Source organism: Suncus etruscus, chromosome 8 (genome assembly GCF_024139225.1).
Source record: "Suncus etruscus isolate mSunEtr1 chromosome 8, mSunEtr1.pri.cur, whole genome shotgun sequence".
Classification (NCBI taxonomy): Eukaryota; Metazoa; Chordata; class Mammalia; order Eulipotyphla; family Soricidae; genus Suncus; species Suncus etruscus.
Window position 1 is genome coordinate 34,328,505 of NC_064855.1, and position 17,999 is coordinate 34,346,503.

Sequence of the window (17,999 nt, forward strand, 5' to 3'; positions counted from 1 at the left end):
ACCTGGGTGTCTTTTCATCACACCCCCTGGCCTCCTTGAGTTTGACAAAAGATTTGTGGCAGGAAGGTCTTGGGTAGAGTTCTTGCAATGGGGAATCCTTTTGGCACTAAGTCCACTATCAAGCCACAGTCCACGTTAAGGAGAGGTGATAAGGAGGGCCACACAGCATAAGTCAATAGGGGTGTTGGTTGTAGTTTCTTGCAGGGGACGAGGTGTGTGTCTGAGTGGGTGTCCCTTAGCTTAGATGCTGGGTGATAGCTTATTGGGGTAGGAGGTCTCTCTTGATACCTAATGGGTTAAGAACTGAGGGTAAAGAGCTTTATAAGGTGGGATATAAGATTGGGATTGGGAGGTAAAGGGATAGTAGGATTTCTGAAGGGAAAGTGGGGATAGTATATAGGAGGGGCTATATACACTATAGGCATAGGTTGTTTACAATTTAGGTTTGGCTCTCATGGAGGAGTCCTCTCTCTATGTACTCATGCCCACATAGAATCATACAATAATTAGCTTAGGTATAGCTTAAGAAAAAGAGGAGGCGAGAGCAAGAAATAAGAGGAGGACAGAAAAGTAGGCAAATATAGTAAAAGTATGGTAAAAAACTAATAAATCAACTAAGAGAGATTGGGCCTGTATGTCAAAGTTGGGAGGTTTTCTCAATTTATAGGGATTTTGTCAGTGATGGAGTTGGGCCTTCCTAAATGAGGGTTTCAGGATTAGGTAATGACTGGAGCAATTTAGGATACACATAGGTTTCGAATCTCAAGTACTAAACAATGTGTTAATGAGGTCTATCTATATAGGTGGTTACCCTATGTAATATTTTCTGCTGCATCTTTTGTATCGAATTTCTTTTCCTAAAGAGAAAGTAACAATGTGGGTTTTATTTGACATAGATTGAATTGATGATAATGAGGAAGAAAAGGTAGAAGAAGAAAAGGGAGAAAGGAAGGAATAGTTAGAAGAGAGAAGAAAAGAGATAAGAAATGTTAATTTGCCTAAACGTGTTTGATGAGTAGGTCCTATAATATAAGTCTGTGGACCACGGTTGACTGCTTCAGTGGTCTGGCTGGTCACATGCTTCAGGTCCTAATAGAGGCCATAAACCAGAGAAAAAGGGTATATTGAAGTGCTTTGTCAAAACATTTTCATAATGCAAACTGAATATGGTATCTAGTATGACTGAGGACCAAGATGTCAAATTAGGTTGACTACCCTTTGTATCCAAGAACCCCTGTGGACAGAAAAGCTGAGAGGCTATTTTAAATATAGTAAGATTAAGGCATTAAAACACATTGTTATGAAATGCTTCTGCAGGAGTAACTGGATGCCCATCATATTCTTTTTTATTTTTTAAGATAAACAGATCAAATTTAATTCAATCAACTTAGAAAACACATTTTTAAAATGAAAAAAAAAAAAGACCACATATGAGGGGAAAGTGGAATAATTCTTGGTATTCAGGTCAAGTCTTCACTTACTTCAGTATAATAGTTTTACTTAGCTCTAATTGAACTACTTTTTGAGGTTCTTATGTACTTGCTAATTAACTTCAAAAAGGCTCTCCTTAGGAAAAACAAATTCCCATTTAAAATAAAATTTCAGACTTCTCTCTGCATAGGTCTGAAAGTACATGAAAATTTGGTCTTAATCAGAAAATCTGACTCCAAGAAAAAGCATGGAAAAGATACTGCTGTACTTCTGAATATGTATTTTTGCATGGAGACAGCTATTTCTAATGACACAAGTGATTTCCTATTGGAGTTCAGATTCACTCCTCTAAAAGTACAGTGACTTATTAACCTGCATGAAGCTTAGCTTTAACTGGCTCTCTCCTAAGTCAACTATTTAAAATTACTACACAGTCTCATGTTCATGAAAATGGGTTATGTATGGCTTTCTCGTAGTGTATAGAAATCCAAGAAATTCAGACTCTTCAGACTATGAGTTAGAAAAGTAAAATCAGGGAGATAGCTGAAAGGGTTGGAAAATAATTTTCATGTGAAATTACAGGTTCCATCCCTAATACTACATGGTCTCCCAGGGTAGAGTCAGGGATTGTACTACAAAGTGTGGCAGAAAAAGAAAGAAAGAGGAAAAAAAGGCAGGAGAAAATAACAGTACATATTTTACAACTCTTAAAGAATGATTCTTAACATAAATATGCATTAGAATCACCTGTGTCACTAATATAAATGTTTACTGTTTTAAAATTAAGATTGAGGCTCAGTGATCATTAACTACATTGAGAAAGACCTACAAGTATACACATGTCAACCCTACAGAGGAATCTAATTCATATAATTTTATTTTTAGCCATAATAAGCTTTTAATTATGCATGCCCAAAAGGCGAAAATTCTTAAATATTAGTGTTCTATCCATCTTATGCTAATATTCTGAATGGCAACTCTTAGAATTCAAAAGCTAGCATTGTCTCCAGCAGAGAATTTCCAAGACACTCAAACATAAATTCATACCTGTGCACAAAGTTGCCTATCTTCAAGTCTTAGTGGATTGGCAAGATCTCTCTCCAACATTAGATAATTATAAACATGAGTGTCTTCCTAACAATTAAAGGAATGAAACATTTTATATTTGAAATTTTATGTCAGTTTATTAAGTTCAATGATGAAAGCTCTCAGAAGAATATTCTCCTGAAAATTATTTTTTCTTAGAAAAAAAGAAAAAAATCAACCCCTTCTAAGGATAGCCACAGATGCTGTGGCAGTCAGGCCTGGTTATACAGACAGGGAGAATCTATTAGTCAGTCGAATCACTCTCTGGATCAGCTGAATTGTAGTCTGGGTCATCATCATCATCATCTTCCAACTCCAAGTTATCCATTTCCTGGAACAAAGACTCATCTACCTTCACACTGTTTCCAGCATCCTCCAAGAACTGGATATCAGATGTGTCAAGATTATGATCTGTTTCAAATAGCTGTTTTCCACTTAATTTATTTTTTCCTGCTTGTTCTTCTTCTTTCATTCATTTCTTTTTAATTTCTAAGAGTTCTGCATCAAATTTGGCCTTGCAACTTAAGAAATTCTCAATTGTAACTGGAGTGCCGTGAAAAAGTTGCTTTTCAGCTTCTTCTGCTTCTTTTTCTTTTTGTTTCTTTTCTTCTTCTCTTCTAGTTTTTGTCTGATCTACTATTTCATTTAACTTTTCTTGCACAGCTGTCACTAAGGTAAAGATCATTACCATACCAAGATTTTCTTCTGCCTGCAATGCTAATAATTTTAAAATGCCTGAGACATCATTATCTTCCAGATTTTCCTGGGAGAATATTTCATAAAGGGGGGCTTCATCTGGATATTTTTCACTATATGTAAATTTGAGGGTAGTCTGAACAGTTTCATCATTTTCTCCAGCTTCAGATGCCACAGTAATGGTAAAGCTGGGTGGATGTTCTGATAATACTGTGAAGGAGTCGGGGTAGATGGACTCCAGAGCCTCTAGCTCGTTGCGCTGCTCCTCGGCGTAATCTGTCATCCTGCCCCTCGCTGCTGCCCATGGAGCAAGCCAGGCACGCAGTCGGCGCGGCCGCGCTGGGAAAGCAGGCAGTGGTGGCGGCCGCCCATCATATTCATTACTTGTGATCCTGTGTAAGATCCCTAAGACATTATTATAGGCCTTTGTAGTAAAAGGCTGATTACATACCTGTTATCTCTACGCTTTTGTTTCTGTTGTTGCTTTTTTTTAATTTTTTTTTAATTTTTTTTTTTATGGTATAATGTATAGTCGAGGCTTTGTGTTGTTCTTCTTACCCTTGTTTTGGACACTACTCCCCAGTAAATGTTGACAACTACAGTGTTTGGAGTTTCTACCCTATTAAACTGCTGTATTTGTTCATGGAGTATTACATATATGTATGGTGTATATTCTAAGTACTTCAGAATAGTGCTATAATTCTGTGTTTATCTTTCATCTTCTTTCTGAATTACTTCATTTAACATAATATTTTGTAGATCCATCCCCATTGCTGCAAAATCTATGATTGTATCATTTCTTTTCTTTTCTTTCTTTTTTTTTTTTTTTGGTCACACTTGTTTGATGCTCAGGGGTTACTCCTGGCTAAATGCTCAGAAATTGCCCCTGGCTTGGGGGGACCATATGGGACTCCGGGGGATCGAACCACAGTCTTTCCTTGGCTAGCGCTTGCAAGGCAGACATCTTACCTCTAGCGCCACCTCACCGGCCCCGATTGTATCATTTCTATCTGCTATGTAGTATTCCATTGTGTATAAATACCACATCTTCATGATCCAATCATCTGTTGTTAAACATCAAGGTTGGTTCCAAATCTTGGCTATTGTACAGAGTGCTGCGATAAATAGTGGAGGGCACACATATTTTGGGGTGAATGTCTTTCCGACTTGGGGATAGACACCTAGGAGAGCAATTGCTGGGTCATATGGCAGCTCAATTCTGAGTTTACTGAGCACTCTCTACACTGTTTTTTTTTTTTTTTTTTTTTTTATAGGGGTTGGACCAGGCAGCATTCCCACCAGCAGTGGAGGAGAGTTCCTTTCTTATCACATCCCTGCCAACGAGATTATTCCTATTATTTTTGATGTGAGCCATCCTCACTGGTGTAAGGTGGTACCTCATTGTTGTCTTAATTTGGATTTCCCTAATGAGTGAAGGTGAGCATGTTTTTATGTGTCTGTTGAACATCTTTTGGTCTTCCTTGGAGAAGTGTCTATTCATTTCTTCTCATTTTTCTATGGCTTTATTAGATTTTTTTGGGCTCAGCCTTCTGAGTGCTTTGTATATCTTAGATATAAGCCTTTTATCTGACATGTTGAGTGCAAATACCCCCCCCCCCATTCCGTTAAATGTCTTCTAGTATTGAGTAGGGTTTCTTTCACCATGAAGAAACTTTTTAATTTGATGAAGTCCCATTTGTTTAGGCTTGATGCTAAAGTTCTTGCCATTAGCATTCTATTCTCAAAGACTTTTTTGATATATAGGTTTTTAAGTGTTCTGCCTATTTTTTCTCAATAAATAGATTAGGGTCTGATTTCAAGGTCTTTAATCAATTTTGAGTTGACTTTTGTGTAAGGTGTGAGGTATGGATAATTTTCTTTTTTTTTTTTTTTTTTTTTTTTGGTTTTTGGGCCACACCCGTTTGACGCTCAGGGGTTACTCCTGGCTATGTGCTCAGAAATCGCCCCTGGCTTGGGTGGACCATATGGGACGCCGGGGGATCGAACCGAGGTCCTTCCTTGGCTAGCGCTTGCAAGGCAGACACCTTACCTCCAGCGCCACCTACCCGGCCCCGGTATGGATAATTTTCAATTTCTTACAGGTGGTTATCCAGTTGTACCAACACCATTTGTTGAAGACTGTCTTTGTTCCATTTCAAGTTATTGGCTCTTTTGTCAAATATTAGTTGACTGTATATCTGGAGGTTTATCTTTGGAAATTCTGTTCTAACCCACTGGTCTGAGGCTCTGTCTTTGTTCTAGTACCATGCTGTTTTGATAACTATGGCTTTTTTTTTTTATAACTATAGCTTCTGGTTAGGTAAAGAGATGCCACCCAGCTTCTTGTTTTCAGTATGTATTTGACTAACCTGGGTCTTTTGTGGTTCCTGATGAATTTTATGACTGATTGTTCTAGGTCTTTAAAAATAATGTCTGAATTTGGATAAGGATTGCACAAAATCTATATAGAAGTTTAGATAAGATAGTCATTTTGGCTTCCTGGAGCAGGATTTTTAGCCGGCATGGGTGGGCAGCTGGCAGGCCTCCGCATGTGCCAGCGGCCTGTTGGCCCAGCCCAGGGTAGGGGGACCCAGACCTGGGTCACCCGACTCCCCTCTCCCCCATTCCTCCGGATCTCCAGGTGGGTTCCTGGAAGGAGTTGACGGGGCACCCTGGGTTTTCCCCACTCCCAGGCCGGGTCTGTCCGGAGACTGGCCTAGGGTGGGGCTTAAATCCCTATCCTTCGGGCTTGGGAGGGTCTCTCTCCCTTCCTGGAGCAGGATTTTAGTACCCCAGATTTACCCTTCTTAACTTCAGTAACACACAGTTCTAATCTCTGACCTAAGACATACAGTAGATCTAACAAATTCTAGAACTATTTAGAATGACACAAATTGAACACATATTGAACTCATATATCTTTTGTATATTTTATGGGTATTTTCTTTAACTGATATAACTCTCTATATATTCTTCTACCATGATGTTTCTATCCACTTTTCATCTTGTCTTTTCTTTGTAAGCTGTTCAGTAAGGATTGTTGGTGGAACTGTCCCTCAGTTTGATGCCTATGATTGAACTATGTCATGGAAATTGCTGGTCTTGTTCCTATTGCTTCCAGATGCACCAATAACACTTCATGGCATTGATCCTTGTTTGCATAGACACATTAAAATGGGAAAACATCATACATACAGATAAGTTCTTATCTAATAAATCTCAGTACAATGTACCTTACACCCTGAACATTGATATAATGACCTGGCACAGGCCTCAGAAGAATGGGCATCTTCCATTCACGCCAGAACCAGGCAAGCTAACTACGAAACATCCAAGGTCTTATATAGCAACAGCTGGAAGCAGTCCTCTACCAGGAAAGACACTACCAAGGTTCTGAGATCGACCTCCTAAAAAGAGACTTCCGTTTACACTGAGAAGACTTGACAACAACAATGACCTGCTCTACAGGACATGGTTCTCTCTAGTGCCCCTTAAGTGTGAGGGGAAATGAGAGGATGCTCTGCACCATCCTTACTGCAATATGGGATATTCAGACTCCAGGATCTTTAATACAGAAGCATAATACCAACAACAGAGACTATGTGAGGAATGGAGGTGTATTGCCACTACAGACGATGACTTGAATTGGACAAACTAGTTTGCCTGGAGCCTAGAGTCAGTCCTGTGCCAGGAAACTTCAGGGGTAGGGTCTCCTTGTATTTAGACCATAATTTGTCTTTCCATGTCCCTTATGTTTTGGTGGGCCTATGCAAACAAATGCCACTTTAATACCGTTTTTTACTATGTTCCCTTGACTCCAATCCTTAAGAAAAACAACCCACTAAAACTTTTGAGGTTAACTTAAACTAGTAAGCATGTGCAGGGAACTAGAGAAATGTACTTTGCCCTCAATGTTTAAAGAGTTACATAAGTCTAATGTCTTTAGATTATATTTTGTGCTGCTAAGAATTAGTATGTACTACAACTGGGGATTTGAGGGACAAAGTAATTGTATTGTACATGGGTTCAGTTTTGTTTTTCTTAATGTTCTTTGGCTGAAAGTTCAAGGCTGGGATATCATTGATGGGACTACCGAGAATTCTGTTTATGGGTGATTGGGCTTCCACTGTAACTTTACCCTGTCCTCTTTCTTTGCATCTTTGTTGTCATAATTAAAATAAAATAAAAAAAAAAGTAAAAAAAAAAGATAGTCATTTTGACTATGTTGATTCTACCTACCCATGAGCATGGGATGTTCTTCCATTTACTTAGATTCTCTTTAATTTCTTTCTAAAGTGTTTTGAAGTATTCATGGTATAGTTCCTCCACTTCTCTCATAAGGTTAATTCCTAGGTACTTGATATTTTTGGATACTATTTTAAATGGGATTGTCTCCTTAATATCTTTCTCCTCTACTTCATTATTTGTATAGAGAAACGCTACTGTCTTTTGTGTATTGACTTTGTAGCTGGCCACTTTGCTGTATTGTTTAATTGTTTCTGGGAGTTTTATTGTTGACTCTTTAGGGTTTTCTATGTATATCATCATATCATCTGCAAAAAGGGAGTTTGAGTTACTCTTTCCCTATTTAGATTCTTTTGATTCTCTTCTCTTGTCTGCTTGCTATTGCTAGGACTTCTAAGACTATATTGAATAAGAGTGGAGAGAGTGGGCAACCTTGCCTATTTCCTGACCTTAGTGGAAATGCTTTCAGTTTTTTGCGATTAAGGATAATGCTGGCTGTGGGCTTTTATAGATAGCTATAACTATCTTGAGGAAGGTCATTCTAGTTCTACTTTGCTGAGTGTTTACATCATGAATGGCTGTTGGATTTTGTCAAATGCCTTCTCTGCATCGATTGATATAATCATGTGGTTTTTGTCTTTCTTATTGTTGATGTGGTGTATGATGTTGATTGATTTGTGTATGTTGAACCATCCTTGCATCCCTGGGATAAAACCCACTTGGTCAAGGTGTATAATCTTTTCAATGTAGTGCTGGATTCAGTTTGCTAAGATTTTCTTGAGGATTTTTGCATCTATGTTCATTAGCGTGATTGGTTTATAGTTTTCTTTCTTTGCAGTGTCTTTGCCATCTTTGGGAATGAGTGTGATATTAGCCTCATAAAAGGAATTAGGGAGGATTCCTGTGTTTTCAATGGGTTGGAAGAGCCTGTGGATCAGTGGTAGAAATTCTTGGAATGTTTTATAGAATTCACCTGTAAAACCATCTGGACCTGGACTTTTGTTCTTGAGGAGTTTCTTAATTACTGATTCAATTTCCTCAGAAGTGATTGGCTTGTTTAGTCTTTCTAAAACCTCCTTTTTCAGTCTTGGAAGATGCTATTTTTCCAAGAATATGTCGATTTCTTCTGGATTCTCTAGCCTAACTGAGTATAGTTGTTCATAATAAGTTCTCATGAAGTGTTAGATTTCTTTTTTTTTTTTTTTTGGTTTTTGGGCCACACCCAGTAACGCTCAGGGGTTACTCCTGGCTATGTGCTCAGAAGTTGCTCCTGGCTTGGGGGACCATATGGGACACCAGGGGATCGAACCGCGGTCCGTCCAAGGTTAGCGCAGGCAAGGCAGGCACCTTACCTTTAGCGCCACCGCCCGGCCCCAGATTTCTTGGGGTTATATTGTAATATCTTATTTCATTTGTGATCCTACTTATATGGATGTTTTCCTTCTATTTTTAAGTGAGTCTTGCCAGTGGTTTGTCTATCTTGTTTATTCTTTCGATAAACCAACTCCTGTCTCATTGATTTTCTGTAATGTTGTTTATTTCTGCTCTGGTTTTTATTATTTCTTGTCGTCTGGTTGTGTTTGGATTTCTTTTTTTTTATTTTTATTAAGTTTTTATTTTTAATTATGAGAACAAAGATGCAAAGAGGACAAGGTAAAGTTACAGGGGAAGGATAATCACCCATAAACAGAATTCTCAGTAGTCCTATTGCTGATATCTTAACTTTGAACTTTCAGTCAAAGAACATTAAAAATTACAAAACAGAACCTATGTACAATTGCTTTGTCCCTCAAGTTCCCAGATTGTATACATAATATTTCTTAGCAGCACACAAAGCAATCTAAAGACATAACACTTATGTAACTTCTTGTGTTTTTTTTTTTTTTTTTTCGGTTTTTGGGCCACACCCGGCCTTGCTCAGGGGTTACTCCTGGCTGTCTGCTCAGAAATAGCTCCTGACAGGCACGGGGGACCATATGGGACACCGGGATTTGAACCAACCACCTTAGGTCCTGGATCGGCTGCTTGTAAGGCAAACACCGCTGTGCTATCTCTCCGGGCCCACTTATGTAACTTCTTAAACATTGAAGGTAAAGTACTTTTTTACATTTCCATGCACATGCACATTAGTTTAAGTTAACCTCAAAAGTTTAAGTGGTTTATTTCTCTTAAGGATTAGAGTCAAAGGAGCACAGTAAAAACAGTGTTAGAGTGGCAATTATTGTTTGGATAGGCCCACCAAAATATGAGGGACATGGAATAGAAAAGCTTTGGCCTAAATACAAGGAGACCCTACCCCTGAAGTTTCCTGGCATAAGACCAACTCTAGGCTCTAGGCAAACTAGTTTGTCCAATCCAGATCATTGTCTGTAGTGCCAATACACTTTTATTTTTCACACAGTCTCTGTTGTTGGTATCATGTTTCTGTATTAAAGATCCTGGAATCTGCATATCCTATATTGCAGTCAGGATGGTGCAGAGCATCCTCTTGTTTCACCTCACATTTAAAGGGCAATGCAGAGAACCCTGTCCTGTAAGCAGGTCGTTGTCATTGTCAAGTCTTCTTAGTGTTAAGGGAAGTCTCTTTTGAGCAGGTCGATGTCAGAGCCATGGTAGTGTCTTCCTGGTAGAGGATTGCTTCCAGGTGTTGTTATGAAAAACCTATGATGTTTTGTAGATAGCTTCCCTGGGTGAATGGAGGATGCCCATTCTTCTGAGGCCTGTGCCAGGTCATTATATCAATGTTCAGGGTGTAAGGCCCTATTGCACTATGAGATTTGTGTGTTCCAATCTCTAATAGATAAGAACTTATTTGTATGTATAATATTTTCCCATTTTAATGTGCCTATGCAAACAAGGAACAATGCCACGTGGCGTTATTGGCGCATATGGGGGCCATAAGAACAAGTCCAACAATCCCCATGACATAGTTCAACCATAAGCATTAAACTGAGGGACAAAATTCCTTATTGAACAGCTCACAAAGAGAAGACAAGATAAACAGTGGATAGAATCATTACAGTAAAAGAATATTTAGAAAGAGTTATAGCTGTTAAGGAAAATACACAAAAATATTCAAAAGACATATGTATCCATTTTATGTCTTTTGAAATAGTTGTGGGTTGTTAAATCCAATGCATGACTTTGGTCTGTGATTAGAACTGTGTAGTATTGAAGTTAAAAAGGGTAAATGTGAGGTACTGATGGTTGGGGGTGGGAGAGTTAAGCAGTAATAATGAGCTTTGTAGGGGTGTTTGAAAAGCAGAATCTGTTGGGGAAGAAGGTCGGTCTTGGTGCCTAACAAATTAAAGAACTGAGGGTAAAGAGGGTTAATTAAGGGGAAGATAACGAATCTGGATTGGGATATGAGGGAGTAAAAGGGGCTCTGTGTGGAGGAGGGGAAATATATCAGAGGGGTTATGTACATTGTTTAGATGAATTGTTTATGGTCAGGCTTGGCAGTCAGAGAGGACCACTGTATAGGAAGCCACGTCTACATATACACTGATTTTAGAGACCTATTTGAATATTATCCTTCAAATCTAGGGAATTCAATTTTTTTCTAGAAACAGTCGAGAATTAAGAATATTTTTGGGTGTGGTAAAAAAGTATATATGTCGCTCAGGTTCATTTGTGCCCACGCACTTTTGAAAATGAATACTAGGAAGAAAAGAACTCCTGAATGGGATCCAGTATGCATAGGGGAGGATTTTCTCTCCCCCACCTTCTCCCCAGGACCCGATTAACCAGGCATGGCCCTGAAGACCCACCTGGCGTGGGGGGATCTCAGTCTCCTGGACTAAGTGGTCAGCCCTGGGGGCCTATGGATAGCTGTCCTGCCCAGAGCCCCCAGCATACCAGCTGAAGAGACACAGAAGAACTGGCATGTGGAGTCTTCCGGGTGCAGCCCTGCCTCTGTGTTTGGATTTCTTTGCTTCTGTTGTTTCAGCTCCTTAAGGTGTTCCTTTAAACTGCTGATTTTGTCATTTTCTTCTTTCCAGACATAGGCTTGTATTGCTATGAGTTTCCTCCTAATTACTGCTTTTGCTGTGTCCCACAGATTTTGACAAGTTTTCTCTTCATTATCGTTTGTCTCAAGGAATCTTTTTATTTCTTCCTTGAGTTCCTCTTTGATCCAACTGTTGTTGAGCAGCATATTGTTTAATCTCTAGGTGTTAAATTTTCTCCATTGCTTCGTTTTACAGTCAATTTTGACCTCTGTTACATAGTGATATGATAGGGTGCTTCTAATGATCCTTATATTTGTGACTTTAAACAAGTTCGAGTTTTATCCTAAGGCATGGTCCATTCTGGAGAAGGTTTCATGTGAACTTGAGAAGAATGTATATTATGATTTCTTTCTTTTCCTTTTCTTTTCTTTTCTTTATGGTTTTTGGGTCACACCCAGCAGCGCTCAAGGGTACTCCTGGCTCTATGCTCAGAAATTGCTCCTCGTAGGCTCAGGGGACCACATGAAATGCTGGGATTTTAACCACTGACTTTGCCTGCAAGGCAAATGTCTTACCTCCATGCTATCTCTCTGGCCCTGTATTCTGCTTTCTGGGGTGGAGACCCCTATATAAGTCTATTAGCCGTAGTTCTAATTTTTTATTTAGGGCTTTTTTTTTGTGCTAATTTTCTGTCTGGTGTATTTGTCCAGTGTTGATAGTGGAGTATTGAGATCTCCTACTACTATCACATTTCATGTGATAGTATCCTTTCATGTCTTTCTCCTGGTTTGCAAGCAATTGCCTTACATATATTGCTGGCTTTGCATTTGGTGCATAAATATTAACCAGGGTTAGTACTTCTTGATCTAGTGTTCCCCTGATCAATAAGTAGTGACACTCTTTGTCTCTGATCACTTTCTTGAGGTTGAATGCAATTTGGCCTGATATAATAATGGCCATCTCTGTTTTTTTTTGTTTACCATTGGCTTGAATAATTGATTTCCATCCTTTTATTCTAAACCTGTGCCTATCCTGTACTTGTAGGCAGCAGAAATACGGTTTATGTTGTCTAATACAGCTCTCTATTATGTGTCTTCTAATGGGAGAGTTTAGTTTTTTTTTTTTTTTTGGTTTTTGGGCCACACCCAGTGACACTCAGGGGTTACTCCTGGCTATGCGCTCAGAAGTCGCTCCTGGCTTGGGGACCATATGGGATGCCGGGGGATGGAACCGCGGTCCGTCCTAGGCTAGCGCAGGCAAGGCAGGCACCTTACCTCTAGCACCACCGGCCGGCCCCGAGTTTAGTTTTTTGACATTTAAAAAGATTATTGACAAAGAGGGCTGTTGTGCAGTTTATTGTATTGCATAGGGTGGTTGTTACAATTGAGAGTTCATATTTTGTAATTGAATTGAATTAATTGAATTGTGTAATTTGTCTGAGTAGATTATTTAGAATCGGTTTTGCATAAATAATGTGAGTTTGCTTTTATTTGATAATGTTTTTAGTCTTCACTCCCATATAAATGAGAGTTTTGCTGGGTTGTGAAATCTAGGTTTGAAATTTCTTTCAGTTAATCGTTTAAATATGTCATTCCACTCTTTTCTTTTTTTTAAATCTTTTTTATTTTTAATTATGAGAACAATGATGCAAAGAGGAGAAGGTAAAGTTACAGTGGAAGGACAATCGCCCATAAACAGTTCTCAAAAGAAATACCCTTGCTGACGCCTAAATATTGAACTTACAGTCAAAGAACATTAAGAAAAATAAGGCAGAACCCATGTACAATTACTTTGTCCACAAGTCCCCCGATTGTAGTACATTATAACATTTATTAGCAGTACACAAAGCAATCTAAAGCCATGAGATTTATGTGACTCCTTAAACATTGAAGGCATAGTATTTATTTTTATATTTTCATGCATATGCATATTAGTTTAAGTTAACATCAAAAGTTTAAGGTTTTTTTTTTTTTAAGGGTTAGAGTCAAAAGAACATAGTAAAAACTTTCCACTCTTTTCTTGTTTGAATTATTTCAAATGAGAGATCTGGTTTGATTCTTTTGTTCCTTCCTTTGTACTTGAGTTTTTTTTCTCCCTTATTTCTATAAGGAGTTCATCTCTCTCTCTTTTTGCCATATATGTCTTGGTGTTGGTTTATTAGGGCTGATTTTATTAGGGACTCTTTTCACCTCCTGAATTTGCACCAAAGCCTCTTTCCAGAGGGTGGGAAAGTTTTTTGCTATTATTTCCCTGAACTCTTGTTCTTCCCCTTTCCCTATTTATTCTCCTTTTGGTATACCTACAAGATTATTTCTTTTGTCTTTGTTTATTACATACTGAAATTTTTTCCAATGCTTTTCCTTTGATTTCCTTGTTGGCTTCTTTGTCATTTTTTTTGTTTGCAGTTTTTCTTTGAGTTCTTCTATGTGATTCTCCAACTCTATGATTCTGCTATTACGGCTTTCTAAGACATTTTTTATTTTCTTTAATTCCATTTGTATGGAATCTCTCATGTTTTGTAACAGTTCTTCTTTAAGTTGGTTGAGTTTTTCATCTATGGATTTCTTGTACTCGTTGGCAAGTGATTCTTTCATTCCTTTTTACCATGGCTTGCATTTCTTTTGCCATTGCTGCTTTTAGGTCCTCATCTCTTGGGCCTGTGCATTTTGGCGGACTTGGAAACTTGCTAGAATTTCTCTCTATATCCCTAGTTGTTAGTGTCTTCCTTAGATTAGCTATGTTTCTTTGCATTTATTAGTTTGTGTTGGAGTGTAGTGCCTTCAGATTTCAGCCCTCTTTTGCCACCTGTGGCATGGGGCTTGGTCCCTTCTCTGGAGTGTGGCTCTAGGTGTTTATGTTGGCTGAGGTTGCTGAGGTTTGTTCTCTCCAACATTCTCCAGTTGAGCTTGGGTCAATCGCCCCTCACCCTCTTCCTGCCAATCAGTGCAGCTCGGCTCCTAGCCACAATGCTAGAGGGCCCAGTTGTGTCTAAATCACTCGCCCTTCCCCTGCTGCCTGGGAGCTGGTGTTGCTCAGCTTTGAGTCCTGGCTGATCGCTCACTCTCCTTCATCCACCACCTGGGAGCTGGCACCGCTCTGCTTTGAGTTGCCAGGATGATTTCTGAGCGCATAGCCATGAGTAACCCCTGAGCATCAATGGGAGTGGCCCCAAAACAAAACAATAAAATACTGGCTCACAATTTGAAGCTCACCACAAAGAGCAGTGAACTCTGTTAGGGAAATAACTACACTAACAGCTAACATGACAATGTTAAAGAATGAGAGAAGTAAAATGCTTGTCATGAATACAGGCAGGGGTGGTGAAGGAGGGGGCATTGATGGTGGGAATGTTTCACTGGTGACGGCGGGTGTTCTGTTTATAACTGAAAGCCAACTATAAACACGCTTGTTATTATGGTGCTTAAAAAGTTTTATATTAAAACAAAAAAAACAAACAAAAATTGTGTATATAGGAAGAAATCTTATTATTAGTCCCACTTTCTCCTATACCCTAGCTGGTTCTCTGTATCCCTAGGCAATAAAATTGGTGCTAGTTTTTTCCCCCCAAAATGACATTAAAACTACTTATAGTTAGCACTGTTGTGGGAACTCATGGCTTCCAAATGCATTCTGCACTCGTTTCTGTGGATAAAAGCATTAGAACATGATTTTCAACATCTATGAAGAGCAACTGATTGCACACCTGCTCACTCTAAACATCTGTATCCATTCCTGATGGGAGAGTCTAATCCATTGACATTCAATAAAATTATTGACATAATGGGCTGTTGTGTAAGTATATTGTTTAGGGTTGTTTGTACAATTGAGGTTTTGGTTTGTATAATTGATCTTTGAGTAGTTGATTTAGGGTGGGTTTGCTTAGCACAAATATTTCGAGTTCTTTTTGTTAGTTCTTTTTTATCTGAAAGTTTCTTTCATTCAGTAGTTTAAATATGTCATTCCACTCTCTTCTTGCCTGGATTGTTTCAAATGGAAGATCTGGTTTGATTCTTACATTGTTTCTTTTATACTTGAAGTTTGCTTCTCCCTTATTGCTTTTAAGAGTCGATCTCTCTCTCTCTCTCTTTGTCATTTGGATTACTAAATATCTTGGTGTTGTTCTTTTAGGGTCTATTTTGTTTTGGCACTATTTTTGCTGGTTGGATTTGTAGAGAAACCTCTTTCCCAAGGGTAACAAAGCTCTCTGCTATTATCTTCTTCACACTTCCTGTTCTTTCCCTTTCCCATTTTCTTCCCCTTTTGGAATTCCTATAAGTTGGAGATTATTTATCTTGTCTTTGTTCATTAAATACCTTACCTTTTCTTTCAGAGTTTTCTGTCCTTTCTTTTTCAATTTCTTTATCCCATCTGGCTTGTAATTTGTCTTCAAGCTTGTCTATTTGATTCTCCATCTGTGTAATTCTATTATTATGCTTGCTAACATGATTTTTAGTTCCTTCAGTTACATTTGTATGGGTTCTCTCACCTTCTGAAAGAATTCTTCTTTGAATTGGTTGAATTGTTCATTTATAGATTTCTTAATTTTTCAGGCTGGTAATTTCTTGATTTCTATTGATAAACCACTAGTGTTGATTTTAGGTCAACATCTATAAGGTTCATGTGTTTTGGTGGAATGGAGATATGCCAAGATTTCTCTCTGTATCACCCAGAGTAGATGGTAGATGTCTTCTTTAGGTTTCTCATTGATCTTTGCTTTTAGTGATTTGGAGTGCTGTATTATTAGGAAATATGAGTTCACAAGGATGCAGTAACATTCATGCATTTTGCATAAAGGAGGACTGATGTGAAGGAAAGGAGTTTCAGTTATGACACTGGAACCCAGAAGGAGGCTGAGAGAAGGCTTAGAAGGAGGCTCCATTCGAGTTTGGTGGAGGGGCTTAGGATGTGAGCCTCCCTGTTCCTGCCCAGTCACAAGTCTGACTGATCCCAGAGAAGAAGGCTGGGAAAAGACCCCAAAAGACAGCCCTATTTGTGTTTGGTGGAAGGGATCAAGGTGTGTGGTTCTCTATTCCCTCCCCAACACAAACCCGGTTGGCCCAAGGGCTTATGAACAGTGATGGCACTGGAATCCAGAAGAAGTCTGAGGAAATGCTAGAAAGGAGGCCCCATTCGAGCTTGGTGAAGGGGATTAGGACCTGAACAGAAATAGTTTTTAAAAATATCTTTAAACACCTTGACCACAAATCTGATTGTAGTTGGGTTTCAGTCATGTAAAAAACACTCCCCTTCACCAGTGCAACATTCCCACCACCAATGTCCCAAATCTCCCTCCTTCCCATCTCACTCCCACCTGCACTCTAGACAGGCTCTCTACTTCCCTCATTCATTCACTTTGTTATGATATTTCTCAATGTAGTTATTTCTCTAACTGTACTCACTACTCTGTGGTGAGCTTCATGTCTTGAGCTGGACCTTCCAGCCCTCCTCTATTTTGTCTCTGAGAATTAATGCAAAAATGTCTTTTATTTTATTTATTTATTTTTTAATTTTTATTTTTAATTATGAGAACAAGGGTGCAAAGTAAGAGGACAAGGTAAAGTTACAGTGGAAGGACAATCACCCATAACATAATTCTCAGAAGTCCCCTTGCTGATATATTAACTTTGAAATTTCAGCCAAAGAACATTAAGATAAATAAGACAGAATCCATGTACAATTACTTTGTCCCTCAAGTCCCCAGATTGTAACACATTATAATATTTCTTAACAGTACACAAGGCAATCTAAAGCCATAAAACTTATGTAACTTCTTAAACATTACAGGCATAGTATTTTCTTACATTTCCATATACATGCATATTAGCTTAAGTTAACCTCAAATTTTAAGTGAGTTCTTTTTAAGGATTAGAGTCAAAGGAGCACAGTAAGAATGGTGTTAGAGTGGCAATTGTTGTTTGCATAGGCCCACCAAAATATGAGGGACATGGAAAGAAATAACCTTGGCCTAAGTACAAAGAAACCAGACCCCTGAAGTTTCCTGGCACAAGACCAAGTCTAGGCTCCAGGCAAGCTAGATCGTCCAATCCAAGACATTGTCTGTAGTGCCAACACACTTTTATTTTTCACACAGTCTCTGTTGTTGGTATCATGTTTCTGTATTAAAGATCCTGGAATCTGCTTATCTTACATTGAAGTCAGGATGTGGAGCATCCTCTCCTTTCACCTCACAATCAAAGGGCAATGCAGGGAGCCCTGTCCTGTAAGCAGGTCGTTGTTGTTGTTAAGTCTTCTCAGTGTTAAGGGAAGTCTCTTTTGAGCAGGTCAAAGTCTGAGCAGTGTAGGTCTTCCGTGGTAGAGGATTGCTTCCAGGTGATGTTATAGACCAGCCTGGATGTTTCGTGGATGGCTTTCCTGGTTCAGGGGAGAATGGAATATGCCCTTTCTTCTGAGGTCTGTGCCAGGTCGTTATGTCAATGTTCAGGGTGTAAGGTCCCTTTGCACTACAAGGTTTGTGTGTTCCAATCTCTATTAGATAGGATTTTATTTGTATTTATACTATTTTCCCATTTTAATGTGCCTATGCAAATAAGAAGCAATGCCACATGGTGTTATTGGCACATATGGGGGCCA

At 38.8% G+C, this 17,999-nt stretch overlaps 1 protein-coding gene across 1 annotated transcript; it reads right to left on the reverse strand.

Annotated features, from left to right (window-relative positions):
• Nucleotides 1-2,588: 2,588 nt before the first annotated feature.
• On the reverse strand, nt 2,589-3,577 carry LOC126015695 (RWD domain-containing protein 1-like). The gene is given in 1 exon segment (XM_049778313.1): nt 2,589-3,577. A coding segment is annotated over 1 exon segment (735 nt). The 5' UTR covers nt 3,497-3,577; the 3' UTR covers nt 2,589-2,761.
• Between the last annotated feature and the right edge of the window lie 14,422 nt (nt 3,578-17,999).